The 27,223-nt window shown below is 36.5% G+C and overlaps 4 protein-coding genes across 4 annotated transcripts; 1 reads left to right on the top strand and 3 right to left on the bottom strand.

Annotated features, from left to right (window-relative positions):
* Window positions 1-2,036: 2,036 nt before the first annotated feature.
* Window positions 2,037-7,087, top strand: LOC107040220 (histone-lysine N-methyltransferase eggless). The gene is made up of 4 exons (XM_015260192.1): window positions 2,037-2,210; window positions 2,335-3,280; window positions 3,703-3,932; window positions 4,682-7,087. The coding sequence occupies exons 2-4, from the start codon at window positions 2,351-2,353 to the stop codon at window positions 6,900-6,902; spliced, it is 3,381 nt and encodes a 1,126-aa protein (XP_015115678.1). The 5' UTR covers window positions 2,037-2,210; window positions 2,335-2,350; the 3' UTR covers window positions 6,903-7,087.
* A 258-nt stretch (window positions 7,088-7,345) lies between these two features.
* Window positions 7,346-9,667, bottom strand: LOC107040225 (myotrophin). The gene is made up of 3 exons (XM_015260198.1): window positions 9,427-9,667; window positions 9,146-9,256; window positions 7,346-8,673 (listed from the first exon to the last, which is right to left on the bottom strand). The coding sequence occupies exons 1-3, from the start codon at window positions 9,499-9,501 to the stop codon at window positions 8,488-8,490; spliced, it is 372 nt and encodes a 123-aa protein (XP_015115684.1). The 5' UTR covers window positions 9,502-9,667; the 3' UTR covers window positions 7,346-8,487.
* A 6,276-nt stretch (window positions 9,668-15,943) lies between these two features.
* Window positions 15,944-19,489, bottom strand: LOC107040226. Its single transcript, XM_015260199.1, has 2 exons — window positions 19,275-19,489; window positions 15,944-16,731 (listed from the first exon to the last, which is right to left on the bottom strand). The coding sequence occupies exons 1-2, from the start codon at window positions 19,384-19,386 to the stop codon at window positions 16,391-16,393; spliced, it is 453 nt and encodes a 150-aa protein (XP_015115685.1). The 5' UTR covers window positions 19,387-19,489; the 3' UTR covers window positions 15,944-16,390.
* Window positions 19,490-23,753: 4,264 nt separating this feature from the next.
* LOC107040227 (cytochrome P450 6B5) lies at window positions 23,754-26,358 on the bottom strand. The gene is made up of 4 exons (XM_015260200.1): window positions 25,518-26,358; window positions 24,702-24,920; window positions 24,361-24,612; window positions 23,754-24,068 (listed from the first exon to the last, which is right to left on the bottom strand). Exons 1-4 carry the CDS (start codon window positions 26,350-26,352, stop codon window positions 23,929-23,931), a joined length of 1,446 nt encoding a protein of 481 aa, XP_015115686.1. The 5' UTR covers window positions 26,353-26,358; the 3' UTR covers window positions 23,754-23,928.
* Window positions 26,359-27,223: the final 865 nt, after the last annotated feature.

Here is a 27,223-nt window from a genome sequence, read left to right as displayed (position 1 = left end):
GGGGGGGGGGGGGGGGGGGGCGGTACAGTGATCCCGTGGGGATTTTCTTGGGAAAAGAACAAAGGAATTGAGGTCACTTGCTTTTGCTGAGTACTGTGGTGGGATTTTATTGTGGGGAACGGGGTTTTTGGACGATTTATGATTTTTTTCGAGTCTTAATGAAACTTTTCGAGTTTAAAAAAATTTTATTTGTTGTCATTGATGGGTGGGGGTTGAAATTAAGCGATCTGAAGGTATTTTTCGAGGAAAAGGGAGGATGAAATTGAGGAAATTTTTTTTTGAGGCTTTGTTCTGGGATTTTACGGTAGAAAAAGGGATTTTTCGTGCGTCCATTAATTTCATTGGGGGAATTGTGATTTTTTTCAAGTCTTAATGAAACTTTTCGTGGGCTACAAAATTTTTGTTTGTTGTCTTTCATGTTTAAAGCAAATAGAGGGATCTTCATAGAAAAATTAATATGAATTGCAGGAAAATCATTTTTCTTATGCCTTGGGAAGTAGTTTTGCGGGGTAAAAAGGTTTTCCTCGTATTTCAATCCTTTAAATAAATTGTAATTTTTTTTCTAACTCTCAGTGTAACTTTTGTGTGTTAAAAAATTATTATTTATTATCTTCGATGTGTCTAGGGGATAGAGTCAGTGTTAAATTCCAAAAAAAAGTGAAATAAAATTTTAATTTTAATTTTTTGTGGTTTAATTAACTGAATTGGACAAATGTGAGTGTTGTGAAGTCTTAAATGCAGCTTTGAAGTGTTATTTATTCTCATCGAAGTGCTCTTCAAGGGATTCCCAGAGGAGAAATATATAGTGAGTAATTTTACTTTTTTTATTTCACTGTATTGGATCTGTTCTATTTCATTACGACGATTTATCATTCTTTAAATTTTTTTTGTTTTATTAGTGGGCGTCCTGGAGGGATCATTGCAACCGAGAGGATGGAAACCCATGGATTACATTCAAGGTAGGTTGTTCGAAAGGTGAAAACGGAGCGGTTGTTTTCATCCAACGCCGGTGAGTGAAAAAACAAACAATCAATTTTTCGTAAAAGTGGAGATAACGGTCTTCACGCCTGCGACGTAAAGGAAAATGTTTTATTCGACGTTCTCTCATCCTTCATTTCGACTTTTCAATTCTTTTTTCTTATGAAAAATTGAATTGCAGAAAAATCTCCAACGGAGTAAATTTTCATTCTTTTTTTTATTTGATTTTTTCACTTTATTTTTTTTCCTACTAGAAAAGGGGGCGCGCATAATCGGCTAGTGATTTATCCATTAGATATTCATTTATTTATTAAAAAGGAGTTGATATCCGCTTTAATTATGATTCGATTTGAGAAACAATTTGAAAAATGGTCTTCAAAAATTTTCACGATGAAAAATCCACGTCGTAAGGTTTAAAAAATTAGATGAGTGAAATCGGTCCTATTTTCCAAATGTGGAAATAATAAATCTTCGGAATAAACATCACTGTCGAAATACACAATTTTTCTTTTCGGTTTTGTCTCTTTAAAACATTATGCTTCTATTTTTTTCAACGTTCATATCAATTTATTGCTTATAATAATTCCACAAGCATTGTTGTTATATCCAAAGATTCAAGTTTTCGTGAAATTTGAATAATCGAATTTTTCAACTACATTTTTCTCATTCACCTTTCTTGCATAGTTTAGCTATCACACATATACATACAAATATATAATCGATAAACTAAAAAAACAGGATATATTTTTTTCTGTTTAATGAATAAATAAATATATAAATATTTACATATTTATTTATTTATTTATTCATAAGCTAAGAAACCTCGAAATATTTCTAAGTCTACCATCCGCTTGGTGAAATGAATTGCTGACCAAAAAAGTTTCACCTATTTTTTAATCGAGGATATTTTCAAATGAGCCGGCGCTCACCCCAGATAATTAATTATCTGCACCGCGTCATCTAGCTAATTTTGCGATCTGTCTGTCTCTGAAGCTCGCCACAGACGTTCTGGCCCAGCTGGACACTGCTCTGAATTTATTCACACGTTCAAACCCAACATTATCGTATTGTTTACAGTGGAATATTCCACCGGGAATCACTGCTGCGTCTTTCCCACCGAAAATCTCCCCCAACTCGTGTCCTAGTGCCCTCAATCTTCGTTAACTCGATCGTTTGAACGAGCTTTTAGTGACAGAAAGTGCAAAAATCCATGACTGGCACGTGAGGAAGAGGTAAGTACAACTTATAACCTCAAGTCCCCATGCTTTGTTGATATTTCTTATTGTTAACGTCACTCACTGGTTCTTCACCGTTCACTCTCCCTCCTGCCCTTCTCATTCTTGCTAATCCTCCCAGCTGAATAATTCCGAAAATGGCTGAAGAGAAGATGGAGGTGATAAACCTCGACTCCGACGACGAGGAGAAGAGGAAGCTGCAGGACCAGAAGACATCCAAGAAATTCGTCTGCATAAATCTCAAGTGTGAGTCGGGTGTTAACATGAAGACAGCCTCGTCCTTCGCCTGCAGTTACTACGGCCTGAACCAAGCGAAGAAGAAGAAGAGGTACATCTGCGACAAGTGTCATGTGGTGGCAATTGAGCACCAGGAGATGCTGGCCGAGGCATTCTTCAAGCGAGAGCCTCTGCTCAAGTGCGAGCTGCCAGACAACACGATGCAGATCGATCTATCGGACAGTGATTCTGATGGAGAAGCTGCCAAGGAGCCCGAAGAATGCGAGTACATACCTGAGGACGTTCTGCTGGACATGGAGACTAAAATCGAGGATGCACTGTCGAACGTCCTGAGGAAGTACGACGTTGACTATCAGCTGACGGAGGCCCAGAAGATTCTGGAGGCTCAGTTCGATGACATCGATCGGTCTAATGAGGAGAGCGACAGGGAGATCAAGCAGATGATCAGCAAGATGGATATGATAAGGAACAGCTTGTACGATGCATTCAGACCTGACATCAAGATGCTGGCGGATCTCTCGATCGATGATGGACCGTCGATGGTGCCACCTCAGGCGCCTCAGGCCTCACCGAGACCTTTGCAACGTGCAGAACCCCCGGGCCATCCCACTGTCGCCACCAAGAAGGTCACGCAGGTGAAGATTCCTGCTGCTGCTCCACCCAAAGCTCAGGACAATCAGGTGGAAATCATGCCGATTGTGGAGAAGGTGGAGAAACAGACGCTTGGGTATGGGCTGCCTGCACATGGGAAGCTTATTCTCAGACCTGCTGAGGTGGATAATATTGTGCTGGTCATGAAGCATCCGTTGATGCCTTGGATCAAAGCAAAGGTAAGGAGGGAAGCTCATTTGGGGGTGGGGCTGGTGGGGGGAATCTTAGGGGTGGGATATCTTGGAATCTGGAGGAGATGGCGAGATTTTTGTAAGGACCATTTTTGTAGCTCTGAATTTACTCTTCGAAAAAGGTCTTTACGAAAATTTCGGGATCTCTATTAGATTTCGAGATATTGAGAAAAAGCGACTGGAAGTCCTGGAGGAAAGTGAGGGAAAGTAAAGTGTGGTTGATCATCAATATCTCGAGATTGGCAGAGTGAATTCGAACGAATCTGGGGTCGTTTTTTAGCTGTTTTCTCGGGCTTTAAAATGAGCGTGGATTTGTCGAAATCGGATCGTTGGGTCGGGAGATATTGAAGTTGAAGTAAAATGGGGAATGGGAAGCTTTTGTTTGGGCTCTTTAACTGTTTTTATTCTAGGTTCATGCGATCTTGACACATCAACCAATGACCTACCGTGTCAAGTTTCTACCGAAAAAATACAACAACTCCCTGAGAACAGTGTTCGGTCGACAATTAGCTATTCATGCACCAGCCCCAGTGATAATTCCAGTTGCAACCAGAGTCGTTGCTATCTTTAACGATGTTAATTCGAGTAACTATTACAGTGGAGTTATAGCTGAACCACCAAAGACAACAAACAAACACAGGTAAACATCAGGTTATTCATTTTACCTTTTCACTAATGCTCCCTTCTCATTTACATTTGAATGGAGGACAAGACAGAGAACTTTATAAATGGAAATTTTCACTCTTTACGAGTTGGTAACTGTGAAAGAGAAGCTCTTATGAAAAGTTTCTTAAGCATGTTACTGTCGACAATTTATGGGAACTTCATAATGACAAGTTTCTCTCAACTATTTTTTTTTATCGTCAGAGGCATGAAAGGGGACGGATAATTCAGAAAAGTTGGTGGAGTGTAATACATTTAAAGAAATGTTTAAATAAAAAATAATGTTTTTGAATGTTACAAATAATTGATAACAGATTGGCAGGGGAAAATTGAAATTTCCACGGAAAAATGATAAAACATGAATATTTAGCAGCAGATTAGACTGAATTTTCAATCAATTTTTCCTTGACATTTCAGCCAAATTTTTTTAACAGTGCATAAGATGTTTTTCATTAAAAATTGAATTCTCTACTAGTAAAAAGCGTGAAATTTTCCTTACAATGCATTCGCTACTGAGATAATTTAATCATTAAGAATATCCACGTAATCTTTTACAGTTTGATACAGATTCAACTATTTTCGAACATGAAATTCTTAACACAACTCCATGATAATCAATAACAAATCCCCTGCACGCCTGAAATGACTCCAAACCAAAGCATGGCCCAATCTCCAATGCTGGAGCCCGTGTTCCAAGCAAATTCTAACCCTCTCCCTCTCCCCCAGATACTTAGTGTTCTTCGACGACGGTTACGCCCAGTACGTCGCGCACAAGCACATATTCGTGGTCAGCGAGAGCTCCCAGCGCGTCTGGGAGGACATTCCCATAGAATCCCGTGACTTCGTGAAGAAGTACATCGAGGGATACCCAGAGCGTCCAATGGTGAAGCTGCAGCCAGGCCAAGTAGTGAAGACCGAGTGGAATGGAAAATGGTGGGTGGCAAGAGTGGCCCAGGTGGACGCCTCCCTAGTTCAAATGTCGTTCGACGCTGACAACCGCACAGAATGGATCTACCGAGGCTCCACCAGACTGGGGCCCCTCTACGTGGAGCTACTGAAGGCCACAGCACGCCAGCAGGGCCACCACATGACAGTGAACGCCCCAGGTCGTCACAGAATAGCTCCAGGTGGCAAAGCCAACATTCCTTACGTCGAGTACACATCAGGAACGATCGAAGGGGATCCTGAGACGACTGTCAAAGAGCCTCCAGCAGCATCTCCAAAGCCACCACCCCAGTCTCGAGCAGTGGCGCGTAAAAGTACAGCAAAGAAACCGACAGTGGAGCCAACCTATCTCGCAGCAGCTGAAGCCAAATCAGCTTACAGTATCGCCTACTACTCCCTCCCCAACTCCATCAAGCCCAAGCAGTATGCACCCCACGAGTGCTCAGCAAATTGCATTCAACTCAAGGACTTCAAGGTCGACGACCTCAAGGGCTACTCCCCCTTGTCAATTCCCTTGTTGTGCGGCTGGAACAGGCAGATCTGCAAGTACCCCAAGGGAAAGAAGGTCGTTATGTACCAGACACCGTGTGGCGTTCGACTCAGATCCATCGAGGAGGTCCACCAGTACCTCAGGAAGACCAAGTCCACGATCTCAGTCGATCTGTTCGAGTTCGACAGTTGGGTCCACTGTCTCGCTGAGTTCATCCTCGATAAGTGCTTTGTCAACATCAAGGATCTGAGTTATGGAGTGGAGAATGTGGCCATTCCCTGTGTCAATGAACTAGATCACGCTCTTCCTGATCCAATCACTTACAGTACTGTCAGACAGCCAACGGAGGGGGTCAATTTGAATCTGGATCCGGAGTTTCTGTGCAGTTGTGACTGCGAGGACGATTGTCAGGATAAGGAGAAGTGCCAGTGCTGGCAACTGACGATCCAGGGGGCCCAGGCCACTCTGGGGGGTCGAGTGCCTGCTAATAATGTGGGATATCATTATAAACGACTGCCAGAGCCTGTGACCACTGGCATTTACGAATGCAACTCCAAGTGCAAGTGCTCGGTTAAGACTTGTCTCAACAGGGTTGTCCAACATCCGTTGACGTTGAAACTGCAGGTCTTCAAAACTCAGAGGAGGGGCTGGGGCATCAGGTGTCTTAATGACATACCTGTGGGGTCCTTCATCTGTATTTATGCTGGGAGGCTCTTGACTGAACAGGGGGCTAACGAGGGGGGGAAGAACTATGGGGACGAGTATCTCGCTGAGTTGGATTATGTCGAGGTCGTGGAGAACATCAAGGAGGGCTTCGAGGCCGATGTTCTGGATCCAGATATGCCAATTGAGTCGCCCTCGTCCAAGGAGAGAGCACAGGAGGAGGAGAGGAGCACCAGGAGGAGGACAGGCCCTGATGGGGATGCTGATTTCGATATTAGACAGTATAATACTGAATATGCGAAGCTGGATTCTGAGGCTGATGACTCAATGAAGAAGAGGCTGAGGAAGAGGAAGAAGAGCGATGAGATTGTCATTCAGGATGTTGAGGATAAGAGTGAGGATGGGAGCATTGGGAAGAGCGAGGATGGAAGTGTCGGGAAGAGCTCCACTGATAATAATCAGGATGGGAGTGATGAGGAGGTCAAGGGGAATGGCAGGAGGGAGTTGATCAGGTTTGAACCCACTGTTGAGCCGAACATTGAGAGACCCAAGTTCAAGTCTGTCAGGGACTTCTTCGGGGAGGATGAAGCTGTCTACATCATGGATGCCAAGACCACTGGCAATATCGGGAGGTATCTCAATCACTCGTGCGATCCCAATGTTTTCGTTCAGAATGTATTCGTTGATACTCATGATGTGAGGTTTCCCTGGGTCGCTTTCTTCGCGCTTTCCTTCATCGGGGCCGGACGAGAATTGACTTGGAACTACAGCTATGATGTGGGGAGCATCCCTGGAAAGGTCATCATCTGCAAGTGTGGGGCTTCCAACTGCAGGGGACGACTATTGTAATTCATATTGCGATTTAATGTATTTTGTGGATTAGAGTAAAGTAGGTAGTTAAGGTGTTTATGATCATTTGTGGCTAGTGGATATTCATTGGCATCGTTTTTTGTAATTTCGTGGAGGGGTGGAAATATAGAGATGGAAATATGTTTTGTTTCATTACTGACAATACAAGAGAATTCGTAGTTCAATATTTTTGTTTTTTTTTTTTGAGATGATTGTATTGACGAAAAAATTACTACAGGAGGCACATGATAGAATGGTAATATGCATATTTTCGGATGTTTTTCTCGATTGTGGAATTGAAGGGTTTGAAGTTAGAGAAAGAGAAATAAAGTAGTTTATTGGTAAAGTAGTTGTTGATGATGATTTAGATCAGTGTCCAGTGTCTATTGATCGATATGGTTTTTGTCATGTCGTACAGGGGTGAAAAAAAATAAAAATGAAAATACTTTTTTTGTTTTATTACTAAAAATACAAGATGATTCGTAGTCACAACGCCAGTATTGTGTGCCTTCTTCAATATTTTTGTTTTGAGATAGTTGTATTGACGAGAAAATTATTAAGCGAGGCACAAGATCGAATGGATTCAGTAATCTGGATTTTTTCGGTTGTGAAGTGGTATAACGCGATTTGGGGAGATTGAACGATTTGAATGGTACAATTCAGATGATTTTCATCTCGTTTTGACGTTTAGAGAAAGGGAATTACACCCAGCATCTAATAAAATTCTACAGAAAATGCTTTCGATGAATAATTCATTCATCTCGTTTTATCACTTCACTAAATTGGTGTTCAAGAATTTTTTTACTTCCTATTATAGAGCCATTTATGATTTGTACCACTTTACGGACATGAAACGTTAAATTAATGTTTCTAGGCAGTTATTATTTTAACATTGTTCGAGTTCTGGATTCAACTATGCGGAAGAATCGTCTCAGTACCTTATTTTTTTCCTAAATTCCTGGAATGAAAAAACCAAAACTCGTTTGAAATGCAGACGATTGAGACAGTTATCAACTCAGTACACAGCGAGTCTCATAAATAATCATACCACAGTATTCGTACACAATGAGGAAAAAACATAGGGGGAAAAACACTAGTGGATTTGGTACCTTCACAGATATTTGATCTTATACTCTTATTCAAGAACTATTTTAATGTTCTTAATGTTTTCACACTCGTGCCGAAGTCATAGTCTTAGGGATGGGGCAATTAGGGTCGCACAGTCATCACTCAATTCATTAATTAAAAAGAGAATATTTCAAAATTCTCGAGCATTGAAAAATTAAACAATGAATTTGATTTCTACTCTTTCAATTTTAAAATATCTTCCCTAAACTCGAAGACATTCATGAAAAATTCAACTTGTTCCACTACTTCACAAGTAAATTCTGTTATTGAAGTGGAAAATGAAGGAATTTGGAGGCCTGTGCCACCCATCTGATTCCCATCAGTCAATAAAAAGTCATAATGAAACAGCGATAACCCTACGAGGAACATTAACATATCAAAGTAACAAAATTATAATATTTCATCATTCCCCTTCGTCATTCATTCATTTTCGTTCTCACGTTACTTTGGTTTTACGCTAGTGCACACCATTTGCACGTAGGAGACTCTTGATCTCGTCCTTCTCAGCAGCATCGAGATAACTGACACCGTCCGGTGTCAGTCCATCTGGATTGGCTCCTTTTTCCAGGAGCAGTTTTACACAGTTGGTGTGACCCTCCCATATTGCTGCCAGAAGAGTTGTGATTCCGTGTTTGTCAGTTGCCTGAAATTATTTTATTCAGTCAATATTAATTGATAATTGACTCTTCCTTTTTGTTTAATTCATCTCATTTTTTGGTCATTTATTTTCTCCATTTAAAAACTCCTGCGTTTGACCCCCGTAAGGGTCTAAATTATATTACTTCCTAGTATTTAATTTCTTTAAGATGAAGTAATGATTGAAAATGAAATTTATGCATGGAATTTATTCAATGAAGACTAATTAATAATTGACTCTTACTTTTTAAAAAATCAGCCTCATTTTTTTGCTAATTTATTTGCTCGATTTCTCTACTTAAAAAATCCTTCGTTTGACCCTCGTAAATAACATTATCTCCTAGCATTTCAATTATTTCAATTTCAATCATTTGATTATTACAATTATTATTAACAATAATTATTTCAATTATTTGAGATGAAGTAATGATTCAAAACAAAATTCATGCATTAAAAAAATAACAACTGTGATAACTCACATTAGCATCGGCACCTTTATCCAATAAATACCTAACGACATCATTCTGGCCGTAATCAGCTGCGTAATGCAGTGGTGTCCTGCCATCAATCATCTGATTCACGTCGATATTCTGCCGGCATTCGAGAAAAATGAGCAAAATCATTAATAACAGAACTTTGACGGTGAAAACACCATAATAAAAAATTACATTAAAAAAAACGTCATGAGAAACATCTCTCGAGGGCTGTAACCACTCCTGAGGGATGAAAATGGGTGGAAAAATTGCAAAATGACACATACCTTGTTCTCAACAATGTCTCGAACCTGATCAAGGTCGCCATTCTTAATTCCCCAGACTAATTCACTCATTTTCATCTGATGTTTATAATGCTGCCGAGTGCCGAACGATTCTCCAATAGTTTAGCCAGTTTTTAGGTATTTATTTAGTTTTTTTGAGGGAATTATTGGGGTTTGGGTTAGGACTTTTGACACTCTCCCCCAAGAATCGGAAGAGCACAGGAGGCGGAGAGGAGAATCCGTGGGATTTTCAGACAGAGTTCGACTAATCGAGGTTGGAGATGGGCCTCCAATAGCTGTTGAGGGACTTGTGGTACATGGGAATCGACCAATCGGAGGGGTGTCCTAGTGGAATGCGTGGGGGACTGGTTGGCTTGCGGCTTCCTGCTTCGGTTGAATAAAACTGAAAGCTGAATTCGTGTTGTTTCATTTTCTAATGAGTAATCTTTTGATTCGGGCTGTTGAGGTCTCACTTGATTGGAAGTTTGGAATCGCTGGTTCGTTAGGGAGGTTCTAGCTGTTTTTACGATCGATTTGTGGGTTTTTAGGTCGGGGGCTCGTTATTTATGGAGATTGGGTGATTAATTGGCCCTCATTTGCAGATTTTAGAGGCTCTTGGGCTAGTTCTGCGAGGAATCGAGAATTTTTAAGCGAGTTATTGACAAAATATTCAGTGAAAAGCAGATCATAACGGATACATGTAAGGAATTCAGTTGAATTCACCAATTGGGAATTTGAATTCAATTTTAAATTGTTTTTTTTTATGCTGAGCGATCACTGATGTCTGTATCACAGATAGAATTCTCAAACTCATTCTACCAATTCAAAATTACATTTAATTGGTTTTCATTTGATTGAAAATTCTGACGAGCAGAATAACAATTGCAATTTCATTGGATACTCCGGAATTTAATTGATTTTCCAGTGACAAAATGAATAGAAATTTCATATGAGTCGGTCGTTGTTTAATTTTAATTAAATTTGTATATTTTTATTTTTTTCACAGTTAATTTTAATTTTCATTCAATTTTTTATGTGCAATTTTTTAAGTTTATTTTATGTTTAATTCTAAGAGAATTTTTTTTTTTTTGAGATTTATTTAAGCAATTTCTCGTGAAAATTCAAAATAAATTAATAGAATTCTGTCCATAATTTCATTAAAACTCCAGTGACTCCACTCACACCCATGTCACGCAATTATTCATTCCCCAGAAAAACTCGGAAAGCTCCTAATACCGCCCAAAGCGAAGTTTTTTCCCCATTTATTTTTTTTTTCTTTAAAAAAAGCGAGTAAACGAAATAAATGAGATATTTTCGTAGAATTTTCGCGGCATAAAGAGACGGAAAAAATTCTCTTTGTTATCCACGTATAAGAATAGAGTTGGAGTCCGGAACGAGGCGGAAGTAAATACGCTTTTGTTGGGCGTGAAATAGGCGAAAAAGAGGCGGAAGAGAAAGAGAAAAAAATATAACTCGTCTTCCCAATAGGGTAATGGGTAATCGGATAAAGCCGGGCAACCTTCGGGCGATACATTTTGTCGACAGCTCGTTTGCATTGAAAGGGAGAGGCGTGGTACTGAAAGCAACTTCATTTGACAGTTTTATGTATGCACGGGGAAACGTCGAGTCGACCCGTGACATTAAAATCATAACACCAGATAAAGAAACACCGACACGATGTTTCATTAGATGAATTTTTTTTTCCAGCGTTACGATCCTTTCGCTTTCTACGGCTGGTCGAGCCCGGATTTCACTCATCGTCTTGTGGATAATGCGTATGAATAGGCCTGTCTTTCTCTTTTTGCCGGTGTAAATTATTGTTATAGCACGTGCGAGAGAGCATTCGCGAATGAAAATTGTGGGGCGCACGGCATGTCGGGCGATGGAAATAATTTCTTGTTTGTTTTCGGGGGTTTATGATATGGAAATGTGAGATTAGGTTTTTTTAATTCAATTTTTCATTTTTTTTTGCTTTCAAGGGGAAGCATTGTTATGGATCTATTTTAGATTACGGATTTTTTGTTATTGCAAACTATTATAATCCAAAAACTCCGAATATGCCATTTTTAGACAGATAAGATCGATGGAATTGAATCTTTTTTTCAAATGTAGGTATTCTTGACTCCTATCCATCGACATTAATTAAAATCACACGTTAGTCGATCACACGTTATATTTGGGAAGTTTTGAAATTTTTAAAAATCGGTTGTTCTACCATAATTTGAAAAAATGTTCTCAATTTATTGAATAATAGCTTTAAAAAATTGTTTGGCGATAGTTGTAATTGTTTTTTTATTTTTAGAATAATGTCCAAAAATGTTGTTTTATAAAAATTATAATTCCGAGGATATATTTAGATATCATGCTCTAAATTCATTCCATAATATAGATAACATCATTCTCCATTCTATTTATACCAGAATTTCGAAAATTATTCTTATAGCATTCACAATTTTATTAATTTTCCATTTTTTGAAAAATTTACTTCCACTCATTATCCTACCGTAAAAAGGAGAAAAGAAATCGATCTCGAAATATCTCGAAAATCTCGAATAAGCGTAAGCGTAAGACTGAAACCGAAGCGCCACTACGTGAGGAGATGAGAAGGCGCGTGCGCAGCACGCGCGGCCGATCTCGCGTGGAAAGAGTGAAAACTGAAAAAAAAATTTTTTCACCGGGGGCCGAAGTGTCAGATCTTGGATTTTTTCAGGGGGATGGTCGGTCAAAGGGTCACGAGGGCCAAAGTGTCAGATCTTGGATTTTTCCAGGGAGAAAGTCGACTTTCGCCAAAATCGAATTTTTTAGCCGGGTGAACGTTGATTCCAACTATTTAAGCGCCGGGCTAGTCAGAACTGTCAAAAGTATGTGGAAAAAGTGAAAACTGAGAAACCGTTTTTTTTGGCCCCAGCCAAAGGGTCAGATTTTCGGGTTTTCCGGGGCAAGTGGATTTTCGCCAAAATCGAATTTTTTAGCCGGGTGAACGTTGATTCCAACTATTTAAGCGCCGGGCTAGTCAGAACTGTCAAAAGTATGTGGAAAAAGTGAAAACTGAGAAACCGTTTTTTTTGGCCCCAGCCAAAGGGTCAGATTTTCGGGTTTTCCGGGGCAAGTGGATTTTCGCCAAAATCGAATTTTTTAGCCGGGTGAACGTTGATTCCAACTATTTAAGCGACGGGCTATTCAGAACTCTCAAAAGTTTGTGGGAAAAGTGAAAACTGAAAAAAAAAAATTTTCACCCCGAGCCAAAGGGTCAGATTTTCCGTTTTTCCAGGGGGAAAGTCGACTTTCGCCAAAATCGAATTTTTTAGCCGGGTGAACGTTGATTCCAACTATTTAAGCGGCGGGCTATTTAGAACTCTCTAAAGTATCCTATCGTAAAAAGGAGAAAAGATATCGATCCCAAAATATCTCGAAAATATCGAATAAGCGTAAGCGTAAGACTGAAACCGAAGCGCCACTACGTGAGGAGATGAGAAAGCATTTCCTCAGCACGCGCGGCTGATCTCGTTTGAATAAAAAAAAGAAAGGTTAAAATTAATTTACTTATCATTAAGACGACCTACTTCGACTTCACTTTCATTGAATAACCGAATAGTATAGATATAATAATATTTCATATTTGAAATTTTATCAAATATTAAACTAAATTAAAAATATGTCACATTTGATTGAAGAAGAAATTTCATTGAATTTAATAAACCGATATGAAATGATGAATTATATACCATAGAAGCAGATTATGTGCAAAATGACCAGTCGGAAGCTTATCGCTAATTTATTTGCATAAAAAATTATACTATATCAATATAAAAGAAATTTTCCCACTTGTTTTCATTTTAAATCCTATTCTTTCTTATACCATTGTTCACGGTCTTTTGAAATTAGATTTCTAATGGTTAGAGCTAGATATAAAATTTGAATATCAAAAACTTTCATCATTACGACAATATCAGGCACATAAATTATTAATGCATAATGTCCCTGTCGCTTTCTAATCGCGAGTTTCTATCAGATCATCTTTGTTTGAATTATTTAATCACTTGAACGTGAACAAATCATTCTTCAAATACATATGTTCCTTTTTATTCATAAATACATGACATATCAGCTAAAACAGGAATTACCGCAGCGAAATAGCGGGGAAAGGTGATAATAAATAAAAAAAATAAACGGTAAAAAATGAATTATCAAGAGATCTCTGGACCGCACTTTGTCCCGATTACTCCAGCGTGGAATATTCCTGCAGGTAAAAAGGAAAAAACTTTCTCGGGAAAGTTTGTATCGACCGACATGAGCGCAAAAACTCGGTTATATCGTTCAAACTCCCGGGAACCCCTTCAGATGAATCATGAATTCAAGCTGTTGTGTATCTTTGCTATTCAAGTCTATTGCTTACGCAACCGTGATAGATTTGGGCCTTCGGGTGTGCAAAAAAAATTCAAAACGAGGACGCTCGGTTCTCAACTGGCTACTCGACAACCTCGAGACACTGCCTTTGTAAATTGAATTTTTTCCCCTTTTTTCCTCTCTCGAGGCAATGATGCGTGATGAATGGCTTCAACGGGGGTGTGTGGGCGGATTTATGGGGGGGCTTTGTTCATTGACAGGACTGCGCGGGATATGGATTACGGGATTTTTTGGAGCATAATTTTTTGTAGATTTTTTGAAACTCTAATTTTGATTTATTGATATTTTGAATTCTGCGGGGAATTGGGAAGCGAGAAAATTAGAGTCGTTATTGATATTTAGAAATATGTTAATGGATATTAGATATTTTCTTTACGAGAATAATTGAAGGATCAAAATTACAATCTTTGTATATCCTAATTTTGTAAATTAAGACAACGCAAAAAATTTCAGAGTTCATACGCGTCACAAGGGTGAAATTTCTACCACTATTTATTACAGCTAGAATTATATTTTTTCACACTAAATAATTGCTTCATGTCACAAGATAGTTAGATTGAAAGTATCTAGAACAGAGTCCATTAGTTAATCTTTATTGGATAAACTTTGCTGACGAAAAAGGTAACACCGTTTTTTTTGTAGAGGAATTTGTTTAAGAACTAATTAGATAAAAAATTTCCAATCGGTCTTTTACATAAATATCATTTCAATTTCGACTAACTATTGGAGTAATTGTTTCTCGTTTTGTATTTATGTATTTCTCAACTATGAATAAATTAGAGGAATTACATAAATTACGATTGCAATAGTCTTAATCCTATAACTCCTAGACCTAAAGGAATCGTTTCATTTTATTGATTCAACTTTTTTTATTTTTTTTCCAAGCGGAAGAAAAGGAAACGTCAGAAAATTTCTTGCTTCCTCAATCGGCGATGCACAAGGAAGCAACAGAATTTCATGAAAAATAATTATGTGGCGTTATGTAAAGAGAAAGAATCCTTAAATTGGTGGAATAATAATTAACGTCTGCTAGAAATTTCAGGCGTAATACGTTACACATCAGTTCTGATTAACTCACCTGATTATAAATCAATTTCCAACGGGGAGGGTTTATCGAACGCTTTGAAATTTCATAGGAATTGTTTCCTAATAACTTTCTTCAATTAACACACTGGGGAGCCTAAAGTTTACCAATGTACAGGCCAAATTGCTCAGAAATCGTAACGTAAAGGTGGTTTCAAACATCACAAACCCATGAATTAAAAAGCGATGAAGATTCATTCACCGTTTTTCTTCGACAATTTATTCTCAATTTGTTCGTTGATGACATGTTTTTCGTGGAGTAATTTTAATTGTTTCGTGCAACAGCATTAACTCATGCGATAAAGTAATTAGTTCTGATATAAAATTTTAAAAAACACCTTAAATTTTTTCATTGAATAAATAATGAAATCCGAAACTTGATTGAATATCTCAAATTCTTATTTCTTTTCGTTATAAAAAAAACTCCAATCGTCCATAATTCATTAAAATTTAATTACTCACCGAAATAAAAAGAAATGTTACCCAACAATAAAAAAATTATTCCACAGCCTCAGTTTGCGATATTAAAATCCTTCGACCTTGCAAGAGGAAAAAATCTTTCTGCATTTCATTCCCACATCATTTTTTAGCGTGTCAAATTAATAAACCCCTCATTGTTTCCGCCCGCAGGATATCCAGACCAAGAGTTCACGTGAATTACCGGGGTCATGGCATTCACTTTCCGGGATTCACGCTTCCTGGGGCGCAATATCGATTAAACGATAGTGCCTATTTTTTTTTTTTTTTCGAAATCCCCCGCGTTTATTAAAAATGATTAATCATTCTATTTATCATTCCTCCATTGTTCTTCAAATCAATATAAAATTGAATTTGCGATAATTCGACTGCAATGCGATGCGTAAAGCCGGTGTATTTCCGACGGATATTCATTCACCATATTCATGGCATCGGGGTTTCCGCTGCGGTGGCCACGAACATTCGCGAGCTGACAATAAAAGTCAAAATAAAGCTCATCGAAAAACAATGAGAATCGGGGGACAATGGGGGTGGAAATAAAATGACTCATGAATTAGTATTAAATAATTATTATTAATTTAATCGTATAATCACAATCACACATTTTTATCCATCAATTTCGTGTCATGTTGTAACGCTAAGTCTCTTCATTCTTTCAAGACTTCGGACAGTTTTATTTAATTTTTTTTTTCGTAAAAAATAGTGTAGAAAAGTTGGGGTGCACGATTTACTCGTAAAAAATATTATTCACAAATAATCGAATGAATAAGACGAATTTCAAAGTTTTAACGGTGAATGAGTACGTGTTGGGAATTTTCTTGTTTATTTACATGCCACCGGTGTAACCAGGTCGAGATGCCAATTTATTTTTCGAGGAACAAATCGAGTCACGTTGGAGGTCAAATGTGCCTCGGATAAATTTGCCGTTATTTTTTATCTCCCTGTTTTTTTTTACGGATTTATTTTGCTTTTTTTTCTTCACTCGGAGGTGTGTGTGAGTTTATGCCTTGGCAGTGGTTGTCTCACTGGGTTTGGATTCCTCGATAAGTTCTGGGGGTGGAATTGTTGGGATCTCTGGGTACTCGAGTTTTGCACCGTCCTCGCAATCGAAGATTGGACAGCAGGCGGGGAAGGGCTCGGTTTTCTTCGTTTTCTCGGATAGTTTGCATTTGGGATTTTCTTTGGGCAGTGGTCCACAGTCCTCGACAAGTTCAAACAGACGGCCAGAATTGTCGTCAGCTGGTACACATGTTGAACGACCGCAGAAGGGTGACAACTCCCAAGTTTTACCTGGCTCTACTGTCGCACATTTTGTTGATGCAAAACACATGCCGGGAAAGTCTGGAAAGGTGGAATTTATTAGTTTCAGGAGTTGTGGGATTTTGAAGATTAAAAAAGAACTTTGATATTACATCAATTTTTTTCAATTTTACTCAGACGACCCGGCAATATTACGAATTAAAGATAATTTTTTTTCTAGCTTCTCTTCTTTTTCGTGATTTATCGTTTATTGAAAATGATTCATCACCGAAATCATTCGATATTGAACCAAAGGAGAAGCATTATTTCATATTTTAAGAATTTTCCCCGTCTTATTCTCAATTAAATTGAAGCTTTTGAAGAGCTAAACTCTTGGAGGAAATTTGACCCTTGAAAATGCATCTAGAATTTTGGACAGAATAATTTTATTAATTTCGGGAGTTTTAGAATAGTTTTAGATTGTGTAAACACGATTTGGATGAATTCGGTTAAAAACAAAACTTGAAAATGACGTCTAACTTTTTATAAAAAATGATTCATCGCCGTAACAATTCGACATTCAACAAAATGTGAAACATCAATTCATAGTTTAAGAATTTCATCCCTTTCTTCTCAAATCGAATTCAACTACAATTTCAATACTCAAAGTTGAAGACATAAAATTCCCGTGACGTTCGAAACATGGAAGTAATTTCAGCTCTCTAAAAAAATTTTGGCTTGTAAAATACATCTGGACGTCGTTTTTCCAGTTTTCCTCTTCTTTTTTCGAGATTCATCTTCTGTTAAAAATGACTCCTCGCCAGAATAATCCGACATTCAAGAAAAGGCGAAACATAAATCCATACTTTAAGAATTTTCTCTCTTCTACTCTCAATTTCAATTCAATTAAAACTTTAAGACTCGAACGTGAAGACATAAAAATCCCCGTGAAGTTGGAAACATCTGAAGTAGTTTCGACTCTTTAAAAAGAATTTCGCCCTTTAAAATACATCAGTGATACGAGAACAGCTCAAGGCAACGAAAACTTTCACTGTCAAACGCAGTGAAGCACTCAAAGCACTTGTGCAATTCAAGTCCAAGTGATCCGAGAAGCGTTTTCACCGATGCACTTTATTCTTATGCCATCGCCACAGAGGAGTGTAAAGTGAACGACTATTGCACTTGGGATAATGAGACATTATGAATATGTAATTGAGGAAATGGGTAATCAGGTGGATGTGTCATTGGGTGGGATCGTCTTGGACACGCGAATGAGAGTATTACGGTTAGCTTTAATTGGCTTGAGCGAGGACAGGTGTTTTTCTTGTAACTGGACATCAGGGGCATGTGGAACGAGGCTCTTGAGATGATTCATTAATTGATTCGGTGGGAATTTAATCAATTGTGATGTAATTGCAAGCATGAAAAAATTGAATACAAAAATAGAATTTCTTAGAAACGCCCTAGTTTTTCTAAGAAATTCTTGGGCGTAGATTTTCCAAATTTTTTTCACTGTATTTCTTATTTTTTATTTTATTATAATTTTTTTCATGATAAAATCCTTAAAAAACTTGGAACAATAAAAAATTCTTATATTCAATCTTACGGTGTTTTTTGAAGGAGATGATTAATAGAAAAAAGTCAATAGATTTTTATTTTTCTATAGACTTTCTTCTTGGGCGTAAATTTTCCTAATTTTTTCCGCTGTATTTTTAATTTTTCTCATGATAAAATGCAAGAAAAAAAAATTCGAAAAATCATGCCCAGGAATTCTATTATAGTAAAAATCCCAATAGAATAAGTTTTCTAGAAAAATCAACATGCATACATATTTTTCTATAAAACAATATCTATTTACGAATTCTTATAGAGAATTCTTATAGAGTTTCGATACAAGAGAACTTCTTAAAGAACATGCTGAATTTTACTATTAAATTTTTTCATACGTGTGGTACATCACAAACGATTTTATAGTCAATTTTTTCGAGATGAAAAAACGCGAGTGGATATTTTGTCCGTTTATTCATTCATTTTTTTACAATCAGGGAATTTAGGAAAAAATCTTGACAGAAATTTAATGTTATTAAATTTTCTATAAAAAATATCTCTGGATATTTTCTTCTTACGTCACTCATTATTGAGATAATTAGAATTTTGACAAAACTGTTTTAATAAATAGGTTGATTTTATCACATCTCGTTGATTATTCAATTATCTTGACAATGAAAGGATGTAGATAAAAACATCAATTTTATGAGCCGCGAAAGTGACTGACATAACTATGTACCAGATTTTTATCAGATGTTTTTTTCTTTTGTTTCGTTTATTCATTCATTTATTCATCCATTTTTTAATAATAGGGAGATTTAAGGGAAAATCTTGAGAAAAATTCAATATTACCAAATTTTCTTAAAAAATGTTGTTTGATATTTTCTTCTAAAATCGCTCATTGCTCAGATAATTTGAATTCTTTTAAAACTATTTTAATAAACTAATAATTTAATTATCTTGACAATGAAAGGACGTAGATAAAAAATACATGAAAAAAAAATGATATGAGGTATAAAAAAGACATTTTAGTTTAATAAATTTTCCATTCAACAAAAGTGTTTTAATTTTCCTTGAAATAAAAAAAGGAAACTTACCGCGAAGAACATCCGCGGGGATGAGCCTCCTGTAGGTCTTGGGTCTCTCCTCCTCTTTATCCTGAGCGGCAGCAAGAGCCACGATCAAAAGTACCGCCACCACGTACTTCATTTTCAATTTGAAAAAAAATATCTAATGACAAAGTTGAGGAACGAGACCTGCAGGAGGGCCTGAATAAAAAACTAAAAAACTGAGCAGGAGCTGTACGCACTTGATTATGAGACTGGTTGGGAACGATCGTCGTGGTCTCGTTTTATACGCCAAGGACCGGGGCGAGGTTCCCCCGTTTTTTCAGTACATATCCCCCCACTCGGGAAGGAGCACCACTTCGAATCCCTTGTATTGAATTTACCTCTCATCTCAGTAAATAAAAGAGAAGAAATGCTCCTCGATTGTGGGGATCATCGAGTGTGCGAGATAAATAACAAAGAGAAACGTTTAAGGCCCAATTGGGTTGATCAGATGGAGAAACAACGTGTGGGAGAATGAATGAATTTGATTTTCCCTATTTCTTCAAATAAGGGAAGTCATTACAAAGTTTTATTGCACTTCACGCTTCGGTAGATCACTTTCGCCCTCTAATTGATTTTGCTCTGTATAACGGTCCACAATTTCAATGGATACCTGCGTGTTATGTGGATTAACTTGGAGGGAAGTTTGAATAGTTTCATTCAATCAATTTTTCGGGATTAATTTGACATTTTAGGATATCCAAGAATTTTTAGTGTGGTACTGACCACGCTCTAGATTCAACTATTTTCGAGTATCAAATTTGTCAATTAAATTGGGTGAGAAAGATTTGAAAAAAAATGATGAATATTCAGCGTCAACATTCGTTGTTTATAAATAAATAATTAAAATTACTTAACCTTTGGAAATTTTATTGTGCTAATCATCAAATCGATTTCTGGTAAAATTCTGAATATGAATAAATTTGTTACGATTCCGAACAAATTTTTATGGTGGGAAATTGATTCTTTATAAATTAATTGTAGAAAATGCTCGTAATTGCCAAAAATTGAAATTTTGAAATTATTGCATCAATCTTCCTCCAAAAGTAAACTATTGATTTTTTTTTTCAGATTTTAAAAATGTTTTCTGACGGTTCAATATCGAGATTCAAATTAAGATCTGCAATGTTTAAGTAATAAAATCATTGTAAAATGTCCGGAAACTTAGGGTCAAATGCGGCTCAAATGAAAGCTCTGATGTTCGACTACAAAAATAGAAAAGCATTTTGTTGGAAAAAAATAGCCTAAGTACTTGGATATAGTTAAATAATTAATTCATGGCAATTTAATGGACTGTTTTGATTATATAATGGAGTACCTAAGAATTGTTTGTCTTCATTGTGAAATCACTAAACATGTAAATGAATTCACAAAAATCCACTCGTTTTTTTTTCATGGAATTCTTAGGCATTCATTTACATTAGACGAACGGCAGTAAAAAAATTCCTATGTGTTGGAAAAAAATGAAATTTCATGGACAGTTGACTAGTCATTTTCAGGAGAGCGACATTGAATTCGATTTAGGGGTAAAAAATCAGGAAACGTCAGATTTCACTGATAATCCAATAAAATTTTTAATTTTGAAGCAGCGAGAAGAGAAATTCCCAACTTGCTTGAATTATTAATTGATCGAAAATTCAAGAATATATTTATCCGGCTTTTCCTGATTTCTATGAATTTTGATGGAATGATTGAACTAAAATTTACGGCTTCCACTGATTTTTCCATAAAATTCCCTAAAATTTTGTATGTGAACGATCGTTTTATCCCATACCTAATACGATTAATCAAAATAAACAATATTTCCTCTAATTTTCACAATTAGGAAGAATCCTTCAATGAATTTACATAAAAAAAAAACGATACTTCGATGAATTCATTACATTTTTCGTTCAGAGAAAAAACCCACATGTAACTCATTGTATAATTTCCCCCCATTCTAAGAATCTTCAAAAAAACAGCATGAGAAAAAACCGATACATATTAATGTTGAGATTTCGCAGAAAAGCGAAAGTTGCTCTCGGTCGTGAGCATTATTTTTTCCCCCCCCCGCTTTTGAATAATCCTCGATTAATGGATCGTTAGGCAGACCCTCGGTTCAGTGACGTCTCATCATTTTAAAATACTCTAAACTCATGGGCATTCAGTCCCTGCTTTCCCATTTAGTGTGATGGACAGTTGGTTGATTCGAAAAAATCACAGAGACTGTGTTAAATGATTCTCGTGAGCATCAACTCTCCTTGGAATTGAGTTTCAAAACTCAAAAACGGATTAATTTGAATGGATTCTGTTCACAATGGTCTCCTCTTTCGCAAGCTGGGGTTATTCCTCGTCCTCAATATGATTTCATTTGATACGTCTCAAGGACATGAGGGGAAACAGTGCATGGGGACAAAGAACAAAATTATGATGATAATCTCGTTCTCTGGTCGATCGTGAAGAGGTGAAAGCCCACACACTCGATTGATCTCACTTCTTGGATTGAAGTTTCTTTTTTGTTGATTTTATTTTTCTCGGGAGATCATGGATAGCATTACATACGTGCCGGAGGATGTTGCGTATGTGAAAAAATGATGATCATGTGTTTCATTTAAAAATACGGTGATTAAAGTTTACAACCTGTCCCAAGTGATGGCCAGATGAGATTTACAAGAATATTGATATTTCTTTAAGAATAAAAAAAATTGAATTCGCTACAATCGCTTTAAAAAAATTCATGGAACGTTTTTCGTTACCGATCTGTTCGCCTGCAATTAGTTATACGTAACTATAACCTTTTATAACTATAGTTACAAATATTTATAAGTAACCTTATGAATATCGATGACTGTAATTATTTATATTGTTAAAAGTATAGCTATACCTGCGAAATTTCAAATGTTAGAAGGCAAAAATATTCTGAACAAATACTAACAAGAAAGTAGAGTAAATCACATTCCATTTGAATAGAAAATTTGACATTTCCCGATGAATTTTAATAATTTTAATAATTTATCCAGGATCTTTTTTCGTCGTCATCCAATTGAAGCATTCTGCATATGAAATTTTAGTTTTTGACGTTTGCCCGAGATACAATAGGAAAATTTAGCGATTTGTACAATTTCACACTATTTCAAATTATGCCCCGCCTGAACGATCGAGTGATTGAGTTGGGATCCAATCGAAATATTGAATATTTTATGAAAATCATCTCCTTCACTTTTCGAGGCGGTAAAAAATTTTTTTTTAAATATAACATCGCAAAACAAGCCATTACATTCATGCTGGAGGCTATGGCGCGTATGGAAACACGATGATCAAGTATCGAATGAAAAAAACCGTAATTACAGTTTAAAACCTGTCCCAAGTGAGGGCCAGATGATATTTACAAAAATATTCCCATTTCTCTGTGAATACGGGATTAAATTCGCTTTAATTGTCACTAAAATTACGTGAAAGGTGAAAATTCTGGCAAAACTTCATATCAAATGTCTCAGAGATGTTGAAATTTTTATGGAAACTCCTGCAGATCTTCACTCCATCAAACCATCACTATCTCCCTCAGTTTCCGAGAAATTTAAAGCAAAAAAAAATACAAAATCGTAAAAAAAGGCATTAATGAGTGAAAGACTACGACATCCATCTTCTCCAATACATTCGCGTGTCCAGTCTCTCCCGAAGTGACAGTAGAGGACTAGAAAGTAGAAGCAAATCCGTATCTCGTTGAGTAATGGATGATTCACAGTGAAAATGGTCTTCCTTTCCACTTCCTACTCAATTCCCTGTTATCAAAGCAAATGGATTCATGTGACAGGCGTTAAAAAAAAATTATTCAGTGGCAATTGCTCCAGTTTAACAGCTCTCACGTGCTGACCTTGACCACGAAATTATTCCAGTCATGAGTAATGCTATCGATACCTTTTTGAGCTATTTTTTTTCGTTGAAAAGAACTAGAGCTGGCGTAAAATAAATATTGTTGTTGAGTCAGGCATTGTTACGACGTGTCAATGTGCTAATCCTCGGGCCGTGACTATTCTATTACCACGTATGTCTATTGCAACATGAAAAAAAAAACATCGTGGTATTACTTGCTATACCGCAGGCAAGGCAATTAAAGCCATGCCCATCCTCTTCCGGTCGAATCGGGCTGTTCTCGCCCACTTAAAAGCCTCTACGCGCTTTCATCTCTCCGGTGAAGCCGATTGTTCTGTATTTACGGGGGTCCGTTGACAATTGTCTTGGCAGTTTGTGCTCGCGCGACATTTCTTCATTGAATATTCAGAATTAGAAGTTTTGAAATGTTGGGAAAGAGGGGCGAATACCAGCGATTGAATTTCAATTGTCGGATTTCGTCGATTGTACGCGGATTAACAAATAGTGGAGAAATTAGAATTTTAAATGTTTGTAATAATTAAGAGTTGAGACTTTTTGAAGACCTTTATTCACACTTTGTTGTCATTTTCTAATTTTTATTGAATTATTTTTCATTTGCGTGGATTTTTTCAATTTTTCGTGATTTTGTATTCATCTCGATAATTTTTTGGGGAAAATTTTTAGGGGAATATTTCAACTGAAGTTTCTTTTGTATTGACTTCTTTAATTACTCTTAAACGAGACAATTTCATCTTGACGAAGACGTAAAAAATTAATTTGTTCTACTGAATTATTCTAGTGAAACAAATTTCACCCGAAATTTCCTCGTATTTGCAACATTGTAGGATTTATTTTCCACTGGATTTATTCTGAACTTCTTCAGTAGAAATATCAGGACGAGTTTTGCAGAATAAATCGCAAATTTTTCCCCTGAGAAGAAAGCAGAATTAATTTCAAAAAAATAATAATCTAAAATCATTGCATTCATCAGCAAGGGCGGGGCAAAATGGACACTTTCGACTTGAAAAAAAAACATAACTCCAAAATAAATTCATTAATTATAATCCGTCATTATCATTATAATTGAGCTCAGTCTGGACTCATCACAAGAAAGAAAAAAGTATCTTGTTCCATCGACAGTTCAATAAATCATTAGCATTAAGAAAAATTGAAGTGCCCATATTGCCCCACTCTCCCCTATTAATAATTTCATTTTATTTACCAATTGAACTTTTTGGCCCTCCCTCATAGGGTAGAAACGTCATCGAATGTCGTCCGTTCATTTTTTCTTCGCAAAATCTCTCGGGACTGAAAGTATCGGGATCGGGATAGTATTCTTCATTATTATGAATGCTGGCGACTGGAATGACAACTCTGATGTTCTTTGGCACGTTGATTTTCGACCCTTCAACTTGACATTTTTCGTTCAATTTTCTCTTCAACAAAGCATTCATGGGATGCTTCCTCAGTGTCTCTGAATAAAATTTAGAGAATAATTCTCCTATTCTCAGTCAACGCCGTGAGAAATACGTTTTTAAATTCGATTCAAATGCAGATACAAACCATTCAGAACCATGGAAATGTACTCCATCCCCTTCACAATATCAGCAGACAATTCATTATACAATTTTAACGTCTCAATAATTTCTGTTCTGAGTCTCTCTTGGACTTGTTGATTAATCGCCAGTTCATGCAGTACAGTTGAGATCAATGAAACTGACGGGCTGTAGCTGGAGATGAGGAGGAAACTCGTTTGAGCAGTTAGTAGAGAATCGGTCCATTCTGCAATAAAAAATGACAACAAGTGGGAAATGTCTTTTATATTAAAATAGTGTAGCTTTTTTTTGCTAATAAGTTGGCAATATTCTTCCGAATGGTCATTTTGCGCATCACCTGCTTCTATAGTATATAATTTATCGTTTCATATCATTCATATCATTTTATTAAATTCAATGGAATTTCTTCTTTGATCAATTGTGTTATATTTTTAATTTAGTTTAATATTTGATGAAATTTCAAATATGAAATAATATATATCTTATTAGATTATATTATTTGATGAAAGTGAAGGCGAAGTGGGTCGATTTAATGATAATTAAATCAATTTTAACCTTAATTTTTTTTTAATTCAAATAATGAAAATTCAATTAATAGAGATTTATGAAATTTTAATTAATGGCGATGGATAGGGCTCAACAATGCTGACATTTGAAAACAAAGATTCAATTCCATCGATTTATTAACAAACAATTAAAGGAAAACACAAAAAATCCGAAACTTAATTTTGAACGATTACAATCCTTCCATCCGAAAGCAAAGATATCTCATCAATAACTTCATAATTCTTCAGAACAATTTTAATCGTCGCAACGCACTTACCAAAGTCATCTTGACGAATTCCACCCTTCAGATCTCTAAGAGCGTCAAGGAAATCAGGGCGAACAATATTGCGTTCCTCTCTGTCCCTAATTTTCTCTCGAATTACTTTAACAAAAAAATCCCACTTCTTCGGATTCTTCTTCACACCCAAATAACTGCAAACAGTTCCAATAATAATTCGGAATTTTTCCTCGTATGAATTGCACTCATCGGAACGACAGATCCCCCTGATGATATCCCTGCACCTCTGACGCTCCCCCAACGATGCTTTTTCTTCAATTCCAAAGACACAAGAACTCATGACTTCACTGGTAAAATTTTCCGCCAATGAAGAACAATTCATTATTCGATTTTCCTCAATCATCTTGTGAAGACTAGACTCATTTGTGCATTTAATTATCAAATCAAACATATTTTTCATTCGATCAGACGTCAAAATTCTCTCGAGGACTTTCGGATGATCGATTGAACCGGATTTATAGGAACTCCGATGAATGATGCCTCTGTTGATGACGAATTTTGGAGATGAAAATAATTTTGAATTATCGACCAGAATGTTCCTGATCACGTTGAGATCATTGATCATCAGGACTGGCGTGTGCCAGACAAAAATACCGAAATAAGGCTCTGAATTCCACTCGCTGTACAATTCCTCCACTTTTTCCACTAGTGATCGTCTACCCAAAACAACGTCTCCGATATTTCCGCAAAAAATATTCGGCTCAGGTCCCGGGATCTGCAGTCGAAACCAGTAGTCGAATTTCGAGTTTATGAAATCCAGGAGCATGAGAATTAGCAGGAGTGACGCTAGGATAAGTTCAACAATGTAGTCCATTGTTGATGGAACTGACGCACTTTATGACGGTTTTTTATGTTTAGTGCGTTGCATTTCGCTTGTATTTGTTATCTTTGAAGGTTCTGCTGGAATAGTTGGAGTTATCGCGGAAGACGTAATTACTCACTAGTGCCTGTGAATTTGTGGATATTTGAATTTATTGGAAGAGTTATGGAATTTTTTTTTTTTTTTATTTGATTTAATTTGATTTTTTTGATTTTTTCAGTGAATTTTTTTTTATCATTATTTTTAGTGAAAATTCAAGAAGGCGAGAATTCTCAGGCTTACTTGAATTTTTAGTTGCTTGGAAATTTAAGAATATATTTATCCGAATTTTCATGGAATAATTGAACTAAAATTTCCAGTTTCCACTTTCTACGTAAAATTTTTAATTTTTAAAGACGAAATTCTATGCAATTTCAGTGGAATTAAAATGTGATGAAAAACTATCAAATTAATCAACATGTACAATATTTATTTTAATTTAAATTCCATGGACTGTTCACTAGTAATTTCGGAATAATTGAGCTAAAAATAACATTTTCCCTAGATTTTTCCATAAAATCTTGAATTTTCAATTCCGGAATTTCTTGAAATTCAATAGTTCCGCTGTAACGCGATAAAAATTCTTAACATTGTGAATGAAAATAGACAGAATCCACCTGCAATTTCAAAACCCAACTTCATTTGAGGACGAATTTTTTTTGTAAAATAACTTTGGACTAATTGAGCTCTGCCCAATGGAAATAGCAAAATTCAATTCAAGGCCTTCAATTTCTCTTTATAAAAACTTCATTACCTTCCATCACTTCCAAGATAACATCGAAAACAAATTGTCATCAATAATAAATGACAATCAATAAAATTCCCT

This window comes from Diachasma alloeum, unplaced genomic scaffold (genome assembly GCF_001412515.2).
Source record: "Diachasma alloeum isolate Michigan unplaced genomic scaffold, Dall2.0 Dall_scaffold_00326, whole genome shotgun sequence".
Taxonomy (NCBI): Eukaryota; Metazoa; Arthropoda; class Insecta; order Hymenoptera; family Braconidae; genus Diachasma; species Diachasma alloeum.
This window is presented reverse-complemented; position numbering and strand designations above follow the sequence as displayed.